The sequence below is a fragment of the Rhipicephalus sanguineus genome, chromosome 3, assembly GCF_013339695.2.
Source record: "Rhipicephalus sanguineus isolate Rsan-2018 chromosome 3, BIME_Rsan_1.4, whole genome shotgun sequence".
Taxonomy (NCBI): domain Eukaryota; kingdom Metazoa; phylum Arthropoda; class Arachnida; order Ixodida; family Ixodidae; genus Rhipicephalus; species Rhipicephalus sanguineus.
Genome location: NC_051178.1, coordinates 65242797 through 65263586, shown reverse-complemented (window position 1 = coordinate 65263586; position 20790 = coordinate 65242797). Strand labels below are relative to the sequence as shown.

At 46.4% G+C, this 20790-nt stretch overlaps 1 protein-coding gene across 1 annotated transcript; it reads left to right on the top strand.

Annotated features, from left to right (window-relative positions):
• The first annotated feature begins 735 nt into the window (after positions 1 to 735).
• On the top strand, positions 736 to 19394 carry LOC119384955 (chymotrypsin-elastase inhibitor ixodidin-like). The gene is given in 4 exon segments (XM_049414347.1): positions 736 to 778; positions 9305 to 9383; positions 19080 to 19123; positions 19125 to 19394. Coding segments are annotated over 3 exon segments (267 nt in total). The 5' UTR covers positions 736 to 778; positions 9305 to 9313; the 3' UTR covers positions 19278 to 19394.
• The last annotated feature ends 1396 nt before the right edge of the window (positions 19395 to 20790 follow it).

Genomic DNA, 20790 nt, shown 5'->3' with positions numbered 1-20790 from the left:
GTCGGGATGACATAGGCACTCGAGAATCATGTGTTCGGTACGCCGCACTTTGGGCGTTGGGTATAACATACCAAATTATATGCAGAGAGGATGATATTAAATTGCAGAGAAAAAATTCTTACATTGCAATTATGAAAAGTATGGAAACACTAATTGGAATCATGCAAGAAAATAACAGCCCTAAACATGTCAAAATCCGCTTGACCTTAAATTTATTCGTCTATTTGAACTGATGATTCATACCAAAAGAATGGATTGCTTTGTAGTCGCGCCAAGTAACTCGACCCTGAAGGACGTACCGCTCAGCGCGGACCGTGCTTTTTTTTTTCAAAGACGATAGGGATACACGTGCACTGCTAAGAGCCGCGCCTTGTCTCGTGGATATCCTGAGCGGCACGCGATTGCCGTCAACAAGCAGCGGGACGTCCCGAGGAAGAGTGGATGCCTAACCGGGAGAACCGGTGGCTGCAAGCACATTGATTACGCCGTCCAGACACGCGCCGAGAAAGCGCGAGTGCCAAGGCCGCCTCTCCTCCGTTCAATTTTTCAAGCCGCCTTGCCCCTCAGCTTCGATTGCTCTCTTTGCGTGGGCTCGCGAGAAAGCGACAGGCAATCGTCCATCCTCTTCCGTTTAAGGTACTTCCTCGTAAGAACGCCCCTTTGAAAGCGACGCACGACGGAAACACAGCGACTGCATATATAAAGGCGCCAGAGCGCAAACTCCGCGTAACTGAACTCCAGGCGTCAGCGTGGCTTTCTCGGTGCACTCTGGCTTAACGTGAGTGCGCGCTACCTCCATTAGTGTAATTAAATGGCGCGTTATGACGTCGTTATTTACTAAAATTGCTGTCGGTAATACGCTTAATTTAAAACTGTTATGATATCCATCGCGACATCACATTCTGGAAGCGTCGCTGTCAATTGTAATTAAGCGCGGCAGCAGTGCTGGCTCCTTTAGAGCACAGTGATCACGGTGATATCACATAGTGAAGACCTGGCAGTCGTTATTTTGGCGATAGGAGACAACTAGCCGTGAGCGGGCTACTTTGTCTACTACCACTAATACTAAATCTTTTACTATAATACTATAACGGTAACACTATAATCTTCCCAAATTTAAATTCACACAGCTTTTCATTCGTAATTGCTATTTGAAATTCACTGGCTGCCTTCGCTAATGATAAGCTCAAAATAAGGACTGGCTTAGATGTTTTTTTATGAACGACTCTGGCGTAAGGTCTACTTTCTTACGAGCATGGGGCTGCTCGTAAGAAATATAAAGTTTACCCAAGATTACTAAAAAGACCTCATAATGTCGGTCCCCCTCTGGCTGGCTGCAAGATTCTGGTTTATAGGTTTATACATCGGGCGTGTTCGGCTCGTTACACGTTAGCGTCGAGATAGCGCGGGCTTTCGACGCAAGCAGCGGGTAGAAATGCTCTCCGTCGACATGTTAAATTTATATCATCAATCAGGTAGCGACAGGTGACTAGGCAGAAGCTCACGCTGTGCTGTATCTAAGTTGTTGCCATGTGGAAAGATTTTTGTGGAACACCATGACTCCATTGAGTGTTGTAGAATTATTCTTAACAAATCTTTCATTTGGGCTAGTTCGTACGGTATTCTAATGTAGTTGCGCTGAGTGAAGGGCAACAAGGACTGAGAACAATGAAAACAGGACAAGTATGTGCGCAAATTTTCAACTGCACATAGTTCCTGCCCCGTTTTCTTTGTCTTTAGTAATTCGTGCCTTTCGCTCAGCGCAACTACATTCGAAGCAGTCACAATAAATGTACCATTAAATATACATCAAGTTATGAATCATGTCGCAGTACACGCCAACGCTGAAATGCTATTGCATTCTCGTATGCATAGACTCATGGCATGTGTTCTGTGGCGATTATTCGAAATGCCAGAGCAACTGTACCTAAAGTATTTGCTGTGACATATAGAACGATTTTTACATTCTGATAATTTTATTCTGGTGAGGTATACTTATCTTTAAGGACTATTATTATAACTAAAGCAGCCACAATAGTTTAAGTTTTGAAATATCACAGTCGAAAATAGAGCACTTCTAGTGCTTACGAGAAATACGGGTATATCAAATACCTCCTTTAATAATTTCAATTCATGCAGTGAATCGGCAAAAAAAAAAGAAAGCAGTTGTGACGCACTTCGCCCCTTCTCAGATCCGTTCATTATCGGCGCCACATTGTATCACTCAAATATCACCAAGACGGATTAGAAAAGGCGGGCAATATCTGTAATTGGATCCTGTTGATCAATATATATTTCAATATTTTAATGTAGTTTTTACATCACAGTTAGCTGTAACCATGTAACTAATGTGCTTTCAGTGAAGTTGGTAAAGGTGTGTTCTAATATCAATCGCATAGGTTCTACCTTTGCAACCGCTCTGTGTTTAGGCTTTTCCATTGTCAACCAACTCTTAACTGCTGGTTTATTGGACAGTGAAATATCGACCATAAAACTTAGCCCCGCCGGCTCAATGACTGCAATAAACTGCTCCCCTGGCATTTACCCATTAATGGAGAGATCAACCAAAGTTTTAAAAGTTTTACATTTGTTCAGTTCCAATGAGGAAATTTCAGCTTGGACACATCGTTGATGTTTTGCCTTGCCGAAAAAAGGTTGCGGCGTGAGTTCCCACTCCGAATGCACGACCTGCTTTAACACGGCAACCTTGACGCAGCATCAAATATGCTAAACTGCTTTCGGAGATTGATCTTAACCATTCGTTTTTATTCCAAATTAGCAAAGGTTCTAAGAAATCAAGTGGAGCGCACCCAAAAGTATTCGTAAACTGCATGGCTCCCATGATTTAAGATAACGCGCTATAGAATTCCACAATTTTCGCCTGTTAAGTCGTGCGTGCGTTAAGCCGAAACACGCCGTATGCCCCCTTTCACGTAGTCACCCCTCCCAAGCAAGCAAGCAAGCAAGCAAGCAAGCAAACAAACAAACAAACAAACAAACAAACAAACAAACAAACAAACAAACAAACAAACAAAGGAATCCACAGCAGTTGCAAGTCCTCCTCTTCTTTCTTGCTTTTTTCATTCCCGCAGAATAGATGCTTTTATCTCGCCAGTTGTTCGTTCGGTTATGTTACACACGTTGCTATGTAATTTCAACTAATTTGCATTGTAGCTCGCTAGCGCAGTCCTTGAGTTGGGTATTTTTATTCTGTGAACTTTTGTTATTCTGGAAGAACAAAAACAGATACGGCGACGCAGTTTTTTTTTTTACCATTTCAGTTATGTTAGTCACCATGTAAGCATTTCTTTGGACACCCTGCCACGGCGGCCTTTTAGTTATGGTGTTTGACTGCTGACCCGAAGGTCGCGGGATCGAATGCAGGCCGCGGAGGCCGCATTTCGATGGAAGCGAAATGCTAGATATCCGTGTATTTAGATTTCGGTGCACGTTAAAGAACACCACATGGTAAAAACTTCCGGAGCATTTCACTATGGCGTCCCTCATAATCATGTCGTGCTTTAAGGGCGTAAAATTTGCACAGTTGTATACATTTTATTTATATGAATTTATTAGCACTGCTAGGTCGTCTACAACAACTACTGCATTAAAGCTATTGTATTACAGAGGTTTCCGTTAATAAAAAACCACAAAACAAAATTGCGCTTACTTGCTTCGGAATATTATTGACTTCATTTACAAATTACTCCCCCAGGAAAATACCTGAACAGTAACTAACACGCAATCGGTAACATTTGCGTTAATTTTTTCCCAACCTCAGCCTGTATTCCTAAAGACAGAGTGAATGGAACAAGCTGAACCCACTGTTTGAGAGCGCCCACTTCACCTCTTCACATGTAGTTATTCTTCACTAGCAAGTGTTTTTAAAAATTTCTTCTAACAGTTTCTCTTGTTTTATTATGCACCCACCAGCAACAACACGGAAAGGACAGTGTTGTAATTTACAAACGTGTTGCGTACAAGGTTGAGGCTATTGAATGGCGTGCGCCAACCGCACATTACCGAAAAAAATTATAAATTACGATCAGCGTCAAAAGCTTAAATTACTGGATGAATTCCAAAACAAGCAAAAATCTAGTAATTATCAAATTATAAATAAACTCTTACGAACGACTTTGGCTGTAAGCGAGTATTGGTACCACAATGTCGTGACCGTGAACTTCTTTTTTTTGTTATTGCTGCAAGGTAAGATTAATCCACTTTTCTGTGCAAGACGTGTCAGTTATTCTGAAGTTGCCAGCACAGGCCAGTTACCGTGTTCACAGAAGAGATCTCGAGCCATATGTAAGCTGTTTTATTTACTGCATTTCATTGCGATCAAACAGTTACAGCTGTACATTTAAATGCAAGCACCTTGTACAATCGAACACGAAGGACGTATTATAAGAGAGTGCTTACTAAGGGGTGCTTACACGATGCTTACTGATGACCTATGCCTACCTGAGCAATTACACGGCTGCAGTTTTGAATTCCGTTGGTTAATATCTCTTTTAACAGGACTTTCAAAAGGGCGGCAAGACAAATTGTCGAAATACAGTGAGACGCACCTGTTAGTATTCATGTGCCACAGAGCAGCTTTTAAGCAAAAGGGCTCGGAGGTTTCATAGCAGAATGTTGAGCAGTGTCTGCGTACGTTTATGTCTATGAGCAGGCTGGATTCTAGACCTTTGACAACTTTTTAAAACGGCGGTGGCTACAGTCTCTGGAAGCGAAAGCGCGATAACCAATAGTCCGTGCATGTCAGCTGCAGTGAACGTGCTGACCCCATTTGACTTATTATGGCATCAGAAAATTACTTGAAACGACCGCTGCTTTATTCTGGTTTCTGACTAACGCGTTTCCCAGTAAATTGACAAGGTAGCACGACCTTACCATCACTCTTCTTAGTTCATCAGCTACCGTTTTTACGACACAAACAACAAACCAAGCTCAAAATGACAGTCGCAAACGCTTCACATGAATTTATGTGTTCGTGCTAAAAGTGAATAGGTGATCTCATGATGTTTCTCTTGATTGCAAACAGCGGCCTTCGGGTGTCTTTCTGGAGTATGTAATGTTTATTTTATAATAAACGCGCTCGTAACTCTTTTAATATGCATCTGCAATGATTCCGTATCGCATAACTAGCTACCACTAAGACTAAAAATTATGGTGGTTACGGGCGTATTCCTGCAAAAGCGACACAATTCTGTCAGCAGGGAGCTTGGGGCAATAAAGTCATTTCAAACCTAACTTTTCGGTCTTGCTCCTCCGCGTATTTCATTCGTGATTTGTATACATGAAAGCTCCATGCCTTCGGCAGAAACAAATGTTCCCGACTACCGAGGGTCCCGAGAGTGCTGCATGGTTCCTCTGGAACAGCGCCAATTAGACGAGCACGGATGAAAATAGGCCACAAACGCGAGCTCTCACAGCTAACAGTTCGTTTGATCAACCGATATGAATATATACTACAGCCGGCCTGGTGGCAACAGATCTACTGAGCATGCGCAGCAGTCATCCGAGCGACCGAACAAGCCAATACTTAGAGAGGAAACACATGCACCAAAGCCAACAAGAAAACAGGAAATGACGAACCTACTAATCCAAAAAAACAACCCCGTGGTATTCTAACGTGCGAAATTCACATTTAAAACCGCAACTCATAACCACTAAGGGTGACAGACGGTTTGCATGCACACTTTCCCTTTTGCTACCATTGATTTTACAAGGCTTCTTTAGCCCTCTTGTACTTTGGTCCTTTCATTTTTCATTTTTGACTTTCATTTTTGACTGACATGCACAGGCACTGCAATGCGAAGGCAAGTGCCAATCGCATGAACTATTCAGCGAAGACGTGTGTTTCTTTAATCTCATATTCACAGAACGCACAGTTTGACCTATCCACATGCCCGCATGATAATAGCAGCCTGTAAATAACGGAAGATATACATCCGACGCATCTATTTTTTTAGGGGCGAAGCTCCTTAAAGCGGCACCCGTTCGTCCCCGTCGTAGTGCGTAACTAGTCTTAACGCTAGCACCAGATCTTGACCTCCAAGGTGGTACCGGTGGGAGATTTCTCCTGTGCGTTGTTGAACAATAAAAAATTCGCAGCGTGCGCGTTAACTAAAAGCCGAATTCTTCTGTCTCTCATTCCCCATTAGCAGCCATTGGCATGTTCCAGTAGGAAACGTTAGTAGAAGTAGAAGTGTAAGTGTTAGCTAAAAGCCGACTTCTGTCTCTCATTCCCATTAGCAGCCATTGTTTACCTCCAAGGTAGTGCCTGGTGAGATTTCTCCTGTGCGTGATTAAACAATAAAAAGTTTGTTCAAAACGCCGTTGATTGATGAAATAAACCAACGAAATACGCCAGATGTTTTCTAAAAGCAAAGCGAAAAGAGATGTTTCTAAAGCAAAACGAAAAGACGCCAGCTGCTTAACGAAAGACGCCAGATGTTTCTCCTCTCCTACGGTCCCCCCCCCCCCCTTCTCGCAACATGAATTACACGCCATAACGAGAGCCCGACACTTTTCTACGTAGATGGGAACAAATGAGTTGTCTGATTACGCAAATTTAAGGATTACTCGTCTAATTCGAGCTGTTGGTTGTTAAAGATAAATGTCGACCAACACGCCCATGTTTCTCTTTTAAACCTTTTAGACTGATATTCATGCCGCCCCGTGCACTGCGTTTTGTTATGAGTCCGTTGCAATATATTGTAAGTTTTCGTGGCCTTTGCAATGTGTATGTGCTTTATGAAACTTTGTCACAAATCTCTCATTTGTTCATGGGCCAATATTCAGAAAGAGTTTTGACGCAGAAATTTCGCAAACTTAGATGTCATCCTCGACGTCACAAACGTTATCAGCTAAGGCAGCTTGATAATGCAAAAACACGAGTTCTGAAAAAAATATGCACATGTCTAACGTAGTACAGCCCAGTCGGGCACGCAGGTAAACTGGTTAATGAAGGCTAAATAGTGCTCATTATGGATAAGTACTGCGCATAACACACGGTTTACGATGTTCTTTCGAACTATCATTCAGAATATCGGTCACAACAGTAGCAGAAGCAGTAGTAGTAGTAGTAGTAGTAGTAGTAGTAGTAGTAGCAGTAGTAGTAGTAGCCCAGTAGTAGTAGTAGTCGCAGTAGTAGCAGTAGTCGTCGTCGTTGTCGTCGTAGTAGTAGTAGTAGTAGTAGTAGTAGTAGTAGTAGTAGTAGTAGTAGTAGTAGTAGTAGTAGTAGTAGTAGTCGCAGTAGTAGCAGTAGTCATCGTCGTCGTCGTCGTCGTAGTAGTAGTAGTAGTAGTAGTAGTAGTAGTAGTAGTAGTCGCAGTAGTAGCGGTAGTCATCGTCGTCGTCGTCGTCGTAGTAGTAGTAGTAGTAGTAGTGGTGGTAGTAGTAGTAGTAGTAGTAGTAGTAGCAGTAGTCATCGTCGTCGCCGTCGTCGTCGTAGTAGTAGTAGTAGTTGTAGTAGTAGTAGCAGTAGTAGTTGTAGTCGCAGTAGTAGCAGTAGTAGTAGTACTACAGGCGAGAGGGGCAAGCAGCGCTTGCATAGTATAGAATACAAAAGAACTCGGCACTTAAAAGTACGCTTTTCTTGAGAACTGATGCTACAAAGGGACACTAAAGAGCAAAACGATTTTTCTTATATTGGTAAAGTACACTTTCACGATACCAGAAACACCACGCTTGCTGCGAGAAGACGCTGAGTAAGCGAGAAAACGCGCAAAACGAAATGCGGGTGGTGACGCCACCTAGAAGTTTGCACACCATTCGCTGTGACGTCACATGTTTTGACGGCGCCCACTAGGGACTACGTAGTTCCTAATCGGTAAAAATGAAGTACATTGTCCTTTAAGGTGCCCACAGACTTAACATACCAAGTTTGGGGTAATTTTGTTGAGCCAATGGCGTCAAGATACGATATATGCACTTTGAAATCCGTGACGTCACGCAGGAAGATTTCGGCGCGAAATTTAAAAATGAAACTTTGAACTTAATTTTTTTTTCTATTTATAAACCTATGATGGCGAAATTAACGACACTGGAGTTCTCGGAGCACAGTTTATCGATCTAAACATATTCATTGTTTCTCTTTAGTGTCCCTTTAAAGACAGAGTTGATTGGGAGGACGGGCTAATGATCTTATACACGCGTCGCCAGTGCATATGAGAGAATAGGAAGTACAGTCAACGCTAAAGTAAACGACAAAATAGGAAAATATAAACTGCGAGCAAGGCATTCAAATATGTAGCGATCATCGCGATTTGAAGACATATCGCTTAGACTTAGAAAATTACGAAAAAATTAAAAAGCACAATGAGAGCAGCCGTATATTCATTCGATGTTTAAGTACATACACTAGTTCTCCTTTTTTCTTTGTTTTTGTTTTATTCCTGCAATCTTTTATAAGCCATCATGCGGCTGCTATTCGACTTCAAAGTACGTTTCGAGCAATATAAAACACCAAAATTCTAGCTTGAGACAATTCGCCCACATTCGCAAAACAAAAACCTTTTGCACTTAAAATACTCTTAAGATAAATTTTCAAATGGAAAGAGCACTTACGAATAAAACGAGTTGTTGACATGGCATTGAACCATTGCGGCGTACGTTAAACATTGAGAGAAGTGACGGCTTATTGACTTATATTGTTTTATTGACCAAGAATTGGACCACTGCAGCACGTTGCGTGATGTTGCTCTGAAACAGACGTGAAGAAATCCGGACTCTCCGACATAGTTCTTTCGACTGCTAGGGCCTTATATTCAACCAACGCTGCTAAAGCGGAATGTACGCTGATATTGTCCTTATGGTGAAGCGTCGCAAGTTGTTTAACTCATAGCGAAGGCATTCCGATCGGCGTGTCTCATAAATCGACAGTGCCATTTCTGTGCCAGAAAACGCTGCAGTTCGAACTTACAACGCGTGTAAACCACTCTACAAAAATAGTTATACTCTTTAAGTTGTGTCCCGAAATGCAAGCCTAATTATTTTCTGAAGCATATTTTCTTCTCATCCTGGATCATTGCTCATCAGAAGCCTTTCGTTCTGTGGAAGAGTTAAGGACAAGTGCATGTGAACGGTGACGATATACGTAATAGCTTATGCAAACGAACAATGAGCCAGAGCTCTTACTAATAAAAAGAGGCCAGCCACTCAGTATTTGAAGTAGAAACAAACTCTAGCCTCCACAGAAACTTCCAATTCTCGCCATGTACATGTACATATACAAAGTTTAGTGATCAAAAAAAAGAAAGAAAAGGGAAGTTGCTTTTGTGATTATATGCCCATGCAGGACACAAGAATGCAGGCCCGTTACGTGATCTTCGCCGCCCTGCTGGCTGTTCTGCTTGTCAGCTTAGCCGAAGCACAGGGTGAGTCTGTTTAAACTTTAGTATTCCAACAACCACATACCGTTGACATACATTGTAGAATTATAGGACGGACACAAGAAGTGTGCAGCAAAAATCACATGATAAATCGGAACATCTTTGCCATATGTTGTGTGTGTGTGTGTGTGTATATATATATATATATATGTATATATATATATATATATATATATATATATATATATATTGCCACGCCCGCTTCTTCTTTTATTTTGGTGTGTTCGAGTTTGACCAGCAAGGACGGTTATCAACGCTCGACGCTGGCCGCGAAGCAGTGTTCGAGAAGCTTCACGATTTTAGTAGTTCGTTTTGTTAAGATTGCGCGCCGCACGCGAATGTTCCAGCTTTGTCGAGAGATAACGCCGCCATCAGCGATATTGCTGGAAAATTCCATAGCGCCTGTATAAAAGCCGACGCGCTTGACCGCTTGTCAGTTGATCGACGGTCGACACTCTGTTCGCCGCTATCAGCGTATTGCTGTAGTTTGACTTTGAGTTTCTCGGCCACAAGTTCGGCCAAATAAACAGTTTCATCTCGGACGTGCTGACTGTTGTCTTCGTCAACGTCACGACCACGTGACAATATATATTGTAGAGAAGCCTTGGGACATGGTAATGGGTTACCCTCTCCAGCGCCTTCTAGTGGGTCATCCTCTTTGGTTGCTTGAAGAAAGAACGCCGCTCGCGCAGGGAGTTCGTGCCTTGCCGTGACTGTCGCCATTACTCATTGTCGTTGAGTGCTGTCTATTAAACACCTTAACAATTTGGTGGAGAGTGCTCTGCTCCCATTCAATGCCCCTGGAGCTCCGATCCCGTACCTTGCCATCTACCATGCCTCAAGACGCCGCCCAGCAAACGCCTCCTCTCGCAACGAGCACATGTCCCGGTGTCCCCCGTATACGCGACCCACCTATCTTCACTGGCGCCGATAGCACCGACGTGGAGGACTGGCTCGCAATTTACGAGCGCGTCAGCATCCCCAACAAATGGGACGAAGAAGGCAAGTTAAGCAACTTGGTGTTCTACCTCGCGGGCGTAGCAAGCTTGTGGTACAACAACCACGCGTCCGATTTTGCGACTTGGGCCGATTTCAAGACCGCCGTCATCAGCGTTTTTGGCCGCCCAGCAGTTCGTAAGCTGCAAGCCGAACAGCGCTTACGTGAGCGATCTCAGCAGGCCGGTGAATCCTTCACAAGTTATATCGAAGACGTCCTCGACTTGTGTAAGAAGGCCAACGGAACCATGTCTGAGTCTGACAAGATCCGGAACATAATGAAAGGCATTGACGACGATGCCTTCACCATGCTGCTCGCCAAAAACCCTGGCACAGTGGCCGAGGTCATAACGCTGTGCCAGAGCTACGAGGAGCTCCGCCGGCAGCGTTCGATGACCCGTCGCTCCCCATCACGCGACGCAGAGCTTGCTGGCTTGGCGGCAATATCTGACCAGGCCGCGTTGCTGGCAGAAGTCAAGTCATTCGTGCGCGAGGAAATTGCACGCCAGATCTCCCTCCTCGCCTTTGCCCACCCGCCGCACGTTCAACAGTCGTCGACCACCCTTCTTCCTCCTCTCCACCGAGCGATTGAGCAGGAAATTGCGGAGGTCATGCCTGAGTACCACCCGCAACCTCCGGCTCCTGCGCCTCAGAGTTACGCTCAAGTTGTCGCCAGGACGCCCCAAGTAATTCCTGCGGCTGCCCCAATGAGTTACGCCGAAGCCGCCGCTAGACCTCCGTTCTTTGAGGCGGGTGTGCCGGCTACATATGCTGACGCCATCCCTCGGCCCCGACTGCAGCCCACTATGCAGTCATTTCAGCAGCCGACTCGTCAATCACGTACTGCGACATGGGCGGGACCTACCCCGGCGAACCGATGGCGCACCCCCGACAACCGGCCCATCTGCTTTGCTTGCGGTTACGCCGGTCACGTAGCACGTTATTGTCAACGCGTGCAGCCGCCTCGAGTCGCGTCACCTGTCACCAGCCAGTCAAGCCGTGCATTCTACGACCCACCTCCACCTATGTCGCCGACGTCACGCCCACCTCCAGCTACTCGCCGCTCTCCGTCTCCCCGACGTCGGTCACTGTCACCCATGCGGCCTCGTTCGGTCGCACGAGAGCAGGAAAACTAGTCGTCGCAGTCCAGGAGGCAAGGGCTGCGACGCTATCGAACTGTGAAAGCCCTCAGCGAAGTCCATCGAATGTAATCGACGTGCTTGTGGACGGTGTTCGCGCATCGGCCCTTATCGATACTGGAGCCGCTGTATCCGTTATGGACGCAAAACTTTGCCGCTTACTTCGAAAAGTGATGACGCCACTTTCTGGGATGTCCCTTCGTACCGCGAGCTCCCAGAGTATTCATCCCACAGCAGTATGCACTGCTCGCGTCGTCATTCAGGACGTTCTGTACGACGTCGAGTTCATCATAATTGCGGCATGCTCTCACGACGTCATCTTGGGATGGGATTTCCTCTCCCGCCACGACGCCGTAATTCGTTGCGCACCAGCCGAAATCGAACTCTCACCGTTCTCACATTTGACGCCGACAGACAGTCCATCGGCAATGAGCAAGATCCTCGTCCAAGACGATACGAAAGTGCCTCCAAACTCGTCAACGGCTGTGTCGGTCTACTGCGCCGGTCTCTCCGACACCACTGCACTCCTTTCGCCATCTGCCCGCGTCTGCACTAGGAAAGGGTTGCTGGTACCTTTTGCGACCGTGCGAGTCACTCAGGGCAGCACCACTATTTTTGTTACCAACCCATCCACGTGCATTGTTACGTTGGTTCGAGGGGAATGTCTCGGCAAAGTGGAACCCGTTGAAGACGCACAAGTTCTGGACGCACCCGATGACTCGCACTGTACCAGTTCCCGCACCATCAGTGCTGTTTCCACGTCTGATTCGTCACCTACTGATGTATTTGGTCCCTCCATTGCTGACAACCTTACGTCGGTCCAGCGTTCGCAGCTTCTGTGCTTGTTGGATGAATTTCGTCATTCTTTCGATGTCGGGCAAACTTCCCTCGGCCGCACGTCCGCTGTTACGCATCGCATCGACACTGGCGCCCAACCACCACTGCGGCAACGTCCATATCGCGTGTCTCCCACAGAACGCCGGGTAATTAACGAGCAAGTGGACGATATGCTTCGACGCGATGTAATTCGGCCCTCCGACAGCCCATGGGCGTCTCCTGTTGTTCTCGTTACGAAGAAGGACGGTTCTGTGCGGTTCTGTGTGGACTACCGACGGCTCAACAAGGTCACCCGCAAGGATGTTTATCCACTGCCGCGAATCGACGACGCGATTGACAGCCTCCAAGGAGCAGAATTCTTTTCATCTCTCGATTTGCGCTCCGGGTACTGGCAAGTACCCATGGCTGATGACGCTCGACCAAAGACAGCCTTTGTCACGCCCGACGGCTTGTACGAGTTCAACGTCATGCCGTTCGGTCTGTGTAATGCGCCCGCGACCTTCGAGCGCATGATGGACACCATTCTGCGTAACTTGAAATGGCACACGTGCCTGTGTTACCTGGACGACGTCGTCGTCTTCGCTCCGGACTTCTCCACGCATCTCCAACGTCTGCGGCATGTTTTGACACGTTTGAGCAACGCCGGCCTCCAACTGAATCTGAAGAAGTGCCGATTTGCGGCACGGCAGCTGACAATCCTCGGCTACGTCGTGTCCAAAGACGGAATCCTTCCCGATCCGGCCAAGCTTCGGGCCGTGGCCGAATTTCCCAAACCTACGTCCGTCAAAGAACTGCGCAGTTTCGTCGGACTGTGTTCATACTTTCGACGCTTCATACGAAACTTTGCCACCATCATATCGCCGCTGACGAAGCTCCTTGGAAGTAACGGACCCCTAAATTCGTGGTCGTCCGAGTGTGACGACGCGTTCGCAAAGCTCCGTCGTTTGTTGACGTCTCCTCCCATACTACGTCACTACGACCCTACGGCCCCTACGGAGGTACACACGGACGCCAGCGGTGTAGGCCTCGGCGCCGTCCTTGCGCAACGCAAACCAGGGTTCCCCGAATATGTCGTGGCATACGCAAGCCGTACGCTTACCAGAGCCGAGACCAATTACTCAGTCACGGAAAAAGAGTGCCTGGCGATCATATGGGCCCTTACAAAGTTTCGACCTTATTTGTATGGTCGCCCATTTGATGTCGTCACCGACCATCATGCACTATGCTGGCTGTCGTCATTGAAGGATCCCTCAGGCCGTCTCGCCCGCTGGGCACTTCGCCTGCAGGACTACGACATCCGCGTGCTGTACCGCAACGGACGCCAGCATGCTGACGCCGACGCCCTCTCGCGCTCTCCCTTGCCTGACGACAATGCCCCCTGCTCAGTATCTCACATAGCTGTTGCTTCAATCAGCGTTCACACCATCGCTACCGAACAGCGCAAGGATAAATGGATCACCTCGCTGATCGACTTGCTCACTGATCCGACGGCAACACCATCCACTCGCGCGTTACGTCGTCAAGCCCACCATTTCGCCGTTCGTGACGACCTCCTGCACCGACGCAATTACAACGCCGACGGCCGCCAGTGGCTACTAGTGATACCCAGCAGTCTGCGTTCTGATATATGCGAGGCCTTCCACTCCGACCCGCAATGCGCGCACTCTGGGGTATCCAAAACTTACCACCGCATTCGACAACGATACTTCTGGCGTGGGATGTACCGCTACGTGCAGAAGTTCGTTCGCTCCTGCCTCGATTGCCAACGCCGAAAACCTGCAACGCACGTGTCGCCAGCAGGTCTACAACCATTACCTTGCCCTAACCGTCCGTTCGGGCGCGTGGGCATCGATTTGTATGGACCACTTCCTTGAGTTCGGCTGGTAACCGCTGGGCCATCGTCGCTGTTGACCATCTAACGCGATACGCCGAAACCGCCGCCCTCCCAGCGGCTACAGCGCGCGATGTTGCCTCCTTCCTACTACACCGATTCATACTGCGTCACGGTCCACCCCAAGAGCTTCTCAGCGACCGAGGCCGTGTCTTCTTATCGGAAGTCGTGGAAGCCATTCTGAAAGAGTGCCATGCTGTTCACCGCAAAACTACTGCTTACCACCCGCAGACGAATGGCCTAACCGAACGCTTTAACCGCACGCTCGGCGACATGCTGTCAATGTACGTCGCCGCCGACCACACCAATTGGGATGCCATTCTGCCCTTCGTCACCTACGCCTATAACACCGCCCCTCAGAGCACTACTGGTTTTTCACCGTTCTTCTTACTGTACGGAAGGCACCCGTCGCACACCATCGACACGATACTTCCATACAAGCCGGATTCATCTGAGTGTGCGCCTATTTCTGACACAGCCAGGCTCGCTGAAGAGTGTCGCGAGCTTGCCAAGACATTTACGACGCAGGAACAAGAGCTGCAGAAGAGCATTCGCGATGGCACCACCACTTCTGAACCCACGTTCCTTCCTGGAGCGCTCGTATGGCTCTCGGTCCCTACCACTGCAAGTGGCCTTTCTTCAAAACTGCTGCCGAAATACGAAGGCCCATACCGGGTCGTCGAGCGCACATCCCCGGTCAACTACTTGATCGAACCCATCGAACCAGCTTCGGACATGCGCCGTCGAGGGCGCGACATTGTCAACGTGGAGCGCCTCAAGGCCTACTATGACCCACTCATAGTGACGAGCTGTTAGGTCGCCGGACGGCTCCCTTTTCGTACCCGGGGTAATTGTAGAGAAGCCTTGGGACATGGTAATGGGTTACCCTCTCCAGCGCCTTCTAGTGGGTCATCCTCTTTGGTTGCTTGAAGAAAGAACGCCGCTCGCGCAGGGAGTTCGTGCCTTGCCGTGACTGTCGCCATTACTCATTGTCGTTGAGTGCTGTCTATTAAACACCTTAACAATATATATATATATATATATATATATATATGAAAGAAGACTCGTCACAGTGAAAAACATAACAACATTCATTATAACAACATATAGATACATACAACATAGGGCAAAGATATTACGATGTCTCATGTGATTTTTGCTACACTTCTTGCGTCCGTCCTAATTCTACAATGTATGTCAACGGTAGTGGTTGTAGGAACAATTTACACAGGTTACACAGAATGTACCCTCACAGATACAACAACAAATGTCCGTGGTACGAAGCAACACCGACAATGGAACACATTACATATCGGTGCACACAACGTCCGGAGGCTGCCATCTCGCCTCTGTTCAACAACGATTCTCTGAATTGGTCGTGGGAGGCGCGGCTCGCTGAACTGGAAATGGGAAGCCAACTGGCGACCCTCGACCAGGCCCGGCGAGCCGCTGTAGCCAGTGGGGCCCTGAAAGAAGGGCACCAATCACCCTAACCATTCCAAGCCCTGATTTGAATAAATAAATGTTTGTTCTCCCTCTTGGAAAAAAATTCTTTTACGCACTCCTACTCTAACTGAAATAAGCTTCCTTGATGAACACATTCGAAACGAGGATGGTGCGTTGGTCACTATGTATGTAGAAAACATACGGACAGGCAACAGCACCTGCACTTCAAATACTGCCACCCGTGCCACTGCAAGACCAGCATTCCCTATTCCCAAGCAGACAGATTCAGAAGAGTCTGCTCTCGCACTGAGTATTTACACAAATACGCTGCACGTATGCATAATGATCAAGAATACCCACCAGCTATCATTGATGGCGCGATCAAAAAAGCGGGAAATTGTAACAGAGTAAGCGAATATCCAAAATTTTCACTTCCCCTCCGGGTGTGTTATACAGGCGGCCAAGAAGTATCAGGGATCATTTAATATATTAAAAGATAGGTACAAAGCCTCAAATCGGCTGTCGCCCTTGCGGAAAAGGACAATGCAGAGGATACAAACATATGCAGAAAGCGACAGTGCCGGAAAGCACACATTCAAATTTTACTCATAGGATAAGTGGTGCACTCGACTGCGACTCAAGCAACGTCTTTATCTTTTGGAATGTGGGATTGTAACATGTAATACGTAGGCCAGACAGACACACCTTTTAGAATGAAGTTTTAACAACTATCGGTCGCGTGTACGTTCTCTGCCCGGCCTTCCGCTTTCTAAACATATCGCATTGAAAGATCGCAACTTTCACGGTATCAGGGTTACACTCTTGGAAAACAATTTTCGAACAACTAAAGAACGGGAACAACGTGAATCTTACTTTATCTACAATTCGAACACGATAAGAAACGGAGTAAATGAACACTCAGGCACCCTCTCCGCATTATGATCATTAAAATGCTCAAACGCCACTCTCTAATCAGTCCCAGGCCCCTTGCCACCCATAGCGAGAATAATAATGCTTTGAATGATACCGCTGCTTGGCGCAGCTGTAGGCTTATGTGTTTCATAATCTAGGATTCATTTGCCGCTTCGATCCCAGCCGGCATGCACAGATCAGTGGTACCGGACGTCGTACAGTGTAGTGTACGTCGTATAGCAGTGTACTTAAACATGTCATTACACTAATAAGGTTTTAGTTGGTCTTCTTCCTTTAAAACCCTTCTCATTTTCTACAACGTTTTCTGTCCCAAAAAGAGCCAATGCACTTAATGGGTATTGACGGCGTGGCAACACTACCGGCCTCTTCAGATCTTACACCCTCGCCGGCACGAAAAAGCATGCGCTGAAAGCTCTCAGTCCCCACCCCACCAATTCGTTTAACACGGTATGCGTCGCGGAGAGATGTCAGAAATTCTGCCCGTGGCCTTGCACAACGCGAGGGGTCATTACAGACGCGAGGGGTCACTACATTGTCCGATTTGGGGAAGGTGGGGGCGCGAAGGCTGTATTGTTGTCAAAATACGGCATGGCTTTCTGGACTACACAGAACGTTCGCGTTAGGCAAAACCCTTCTCACTGTAAACTCGACTTGCTGCGCAACCAGCAGGAAAGGAGGGACCGCTTTCCGCGCAGGCCTGGCGTTTTTTTTTCTTTTTTTTTTCCTTGTTACGTTCCTCTTTCCCTTCCTTTTCCCTCTACTCCTAACTTAGTACAAGAGGACAGACAGACGCTGTAAACATTGTTATGTCTTGTATATTGTATGGCGCGCGGACGAACGGACGCATCTTTACCCCTTTTCATCCCCTCCCTGCGCACCTTTCAGCGCGTTAGCTGGCACGAAAGGAGAGAGGAAGCGCTTAGAGCGTGCGTCAAATCACTGTAACTCCACTCGTGCTTGACGGATTCTAAAAATTTTTGCGGCATGTGATTTGTGAGGCGTCACACGCTATTACTGAGACTACTCCATTATAACTCAGAAAAGTGTTGCAGGGCCCCTTTAAGAAAGAGACAAAGATGCTAGAAGCCATAAGGGAAAAAATGAGGCAAATGCATTCAAACGCAACATGTATCTAGTGGCAGTTTACAGCAGTAATTACCCACCGCACTGGCTTGCTAGATATGGCGTGTCGTTTCTGAGCAAAATATAGCATATTCCAAACAAACTACCCTAAGTGAAGACACTTGACAGGGCACCAATATTTAAAATATCCCTGCATCTTTACTCTTGACCACATGCTTTGGCCGTGGCCCGCGGTCTTCACAGACTGTGACAGGAAACAAGAATAGTGGCCGCAAATGTTGCGCAGTTGATCACTACCCGGACAATTACGGACAGCCCAGAAAGCCCGCGATGTGGCTTAAAGGGACACTAAAGAGCAAAACGACTTTTTCCATATTAGTAAGGTACTCTATCACGATACCAAAGCACCACGCTTGCTGCGAGAAGACGCTTAGTAAGCGAGAGAACGCGCAAAAACAAAATTTGGGTGGAGACGCCACCTTGAAGTTTCCGCGCCATTCGCCGTGACGTCACATGTTCGGAAGGCGCCTACTAGGAGCTACGTAGTTTCTAATCGGTAAAAATGAAGTACATTGTCCTCTGAGGGGGCCATAGACTTAACATACCAAGTTTGGGGCAATTTTGTTGAACCAATGGCGCCAAGATACGGTAAGTACACTTTGAAATCCGTGACGTCACGCGGGGAGATTTCGGCGCTAAATTTAAAAATGAAACTTTGAACTTTATTTTCTCCTCTAATAATGAACCTATGATGGCGAAATTAACGACATTAGAGTTGTCAGAGCACAATTTATCGATCTAGGCCAATTGATTGTTTCTCTTTAGTGTCCCTTTAAGGGCTTGGCCTGACAGCCCCAACGTGGGAGCAGTCCGCGTCAACCCAATGTGAACCTTCACAACCTAATAAAGCTTTTCATACCATACCATGCTTCTTGTCAGCCTCCTTTTCGAAAGTGAAACGTTGTTCTGGTAGCTGAAAAGTTAGCAATTTACGTGCATTAGAATGTTAACTATTGCCAAACAATGCCCCGAGTCACCAAATAATTTATGGCTCAACAAAGTGACCGCTTTCTGTATGAAAGGGCTAGTGGTTGAGAACATTGACCTAGAGAGAAACTAGAGTCTTACAATCAGGAACGGCAGTCTATTTTGTATTTATATCCTCGTAAATATGTTAGATTTAACCAACCTTTTATGAAAATTCGTCTAGCTTGCGGAATTCATTTGCCTTTCCATGCCGTTCACCTTTACTGCCATCATTTCGATAACCTGTCTTCAAATATCCGCTGAAACACATATCATACCAGTCATATGCAGTTGCATGCATCTTCATACTCGGGGCATTCCCTTGCGCAGGTGGTTCTCGGGGTCGGCGCTGCGGTCGAGGCGAGGTCTTCAACCCAATGCGGCACTGCGTGTCCGCGCGTCTGCGGCCGACCACCGCCCCAAGCGTGCACCCTGCAATGCGTGGCGGGGTGCTTCTGCCGACGTGGTTACATCCGCACTCCAAGAGGAGGCTGCATCCCAGAGAGCCAGTGCCGCCAAAGAGGATGAACAATTGTTGCAGAAGGAACGCCACCATATTAGTCAGTTGCTGAATACCACCTGCTGCCTCAGCGCCAAAATACTTTTGCCTATATTTTGTTTCAAATAAAGCCATCGATGCGTTCATTTACACTCTAGGAGTTCGTCCACACACATGTTCGGTGAGGAGGACTCTACAAGCATTCACCGTCGCCTGCTTTAGTGAAGACGAGAAAAAACTGCATGCGTGCAAATAGTATTTGCTTGCTTCACACTGCTGAGGCTGGGAGCCATAATGTCTGAACCCCACTCTGGCTTGAGACAGAAACATATAAATAATTGGCGATAATTATCGCAAGACAAATACAGGAGATTGTAATAATAATAATGATAATAATAATAATAATAATAATAATAATAATAATAATAATAATAATAATAATAATAATAATAATAATAATAATAATAATAATAATGCCTTTTATTTCTTCAAGTAAAGCAGTACATGCGGCTAGGCCTGCCAAAGCCAATTGGTGGTTTGAGTGGCAGAACCTGGCAGACAGCAAAACAAACCGAACGCGTTACAAGGTTGTAGTTCATGGCATAAGAGGGATGATACGACGAAAAACAACGTGCACATTAGATTAGAAGCAACAGGGCATACAAGCGATAGTTATTAGCAGTATACAATAGTTACAGAAATTGAAAGTGAACAAAAACTGAAATACAGCGAATGTTTTTTAAGCAAAGTACCACACTAGGTGATTGTTCAGCAGCATGCTTGCAAATGAGTGCATATGAAATAACACCAGGCATGCATTACAATTATAGACAGATATGCCGTAGCAGTGTCTTTAATTTGTATTTGGTTTGATGCGAAAAATGCTGGGGGGGGGGGGGGTAGTACGTCGAAATAAGTTGGAACATAATGGGCTCCACACCGTATTTAACGAGACAAATGAACTTCGCCACACCATATGCCTTCAACGATGAAGGCATATGGTGTGGCGATATGAATCGTTCTTTTTGCGCCTGTTCTACGCCGTATGAATTTAATGACCTTCCATAGGTGGGACTCCAACAATGGAGACTGGGCAGCTTCTTGAACAGTGCTGCCGATGCGTAAGATATTGACTGCGACGAATTCCTCGAAACTAGCCAATACTGCCGCCTGCTGCAAACTATCAAACTTGCTTTCTACAGAAAAGCAATACAGGGAATTATATTGCATTCAAAGTGGACGGTAGCTTTCTTGCGCTCGCTTCGTTAAAATGGACATTTTCATAGAACTTATCTGATGCCATGTAGCTATACCAAATATATAATACAGAAATATTAAATATTGTGTAAATATAAATAATATATCAATATAATTCCATAGTTTAATCTGTTCACTGACGGGGGAAGAATTACGCTATAACGTCGTGCACTTCTTCTGGTTACAGGGGCCCGTGAGTGACACGTGCTTCTGTGTTTTGAAAGCTACAAACGTTCAAAAGAGAGTAGCAGAATGAAATTCCGAAATTCCTGCTCATCACCAAGT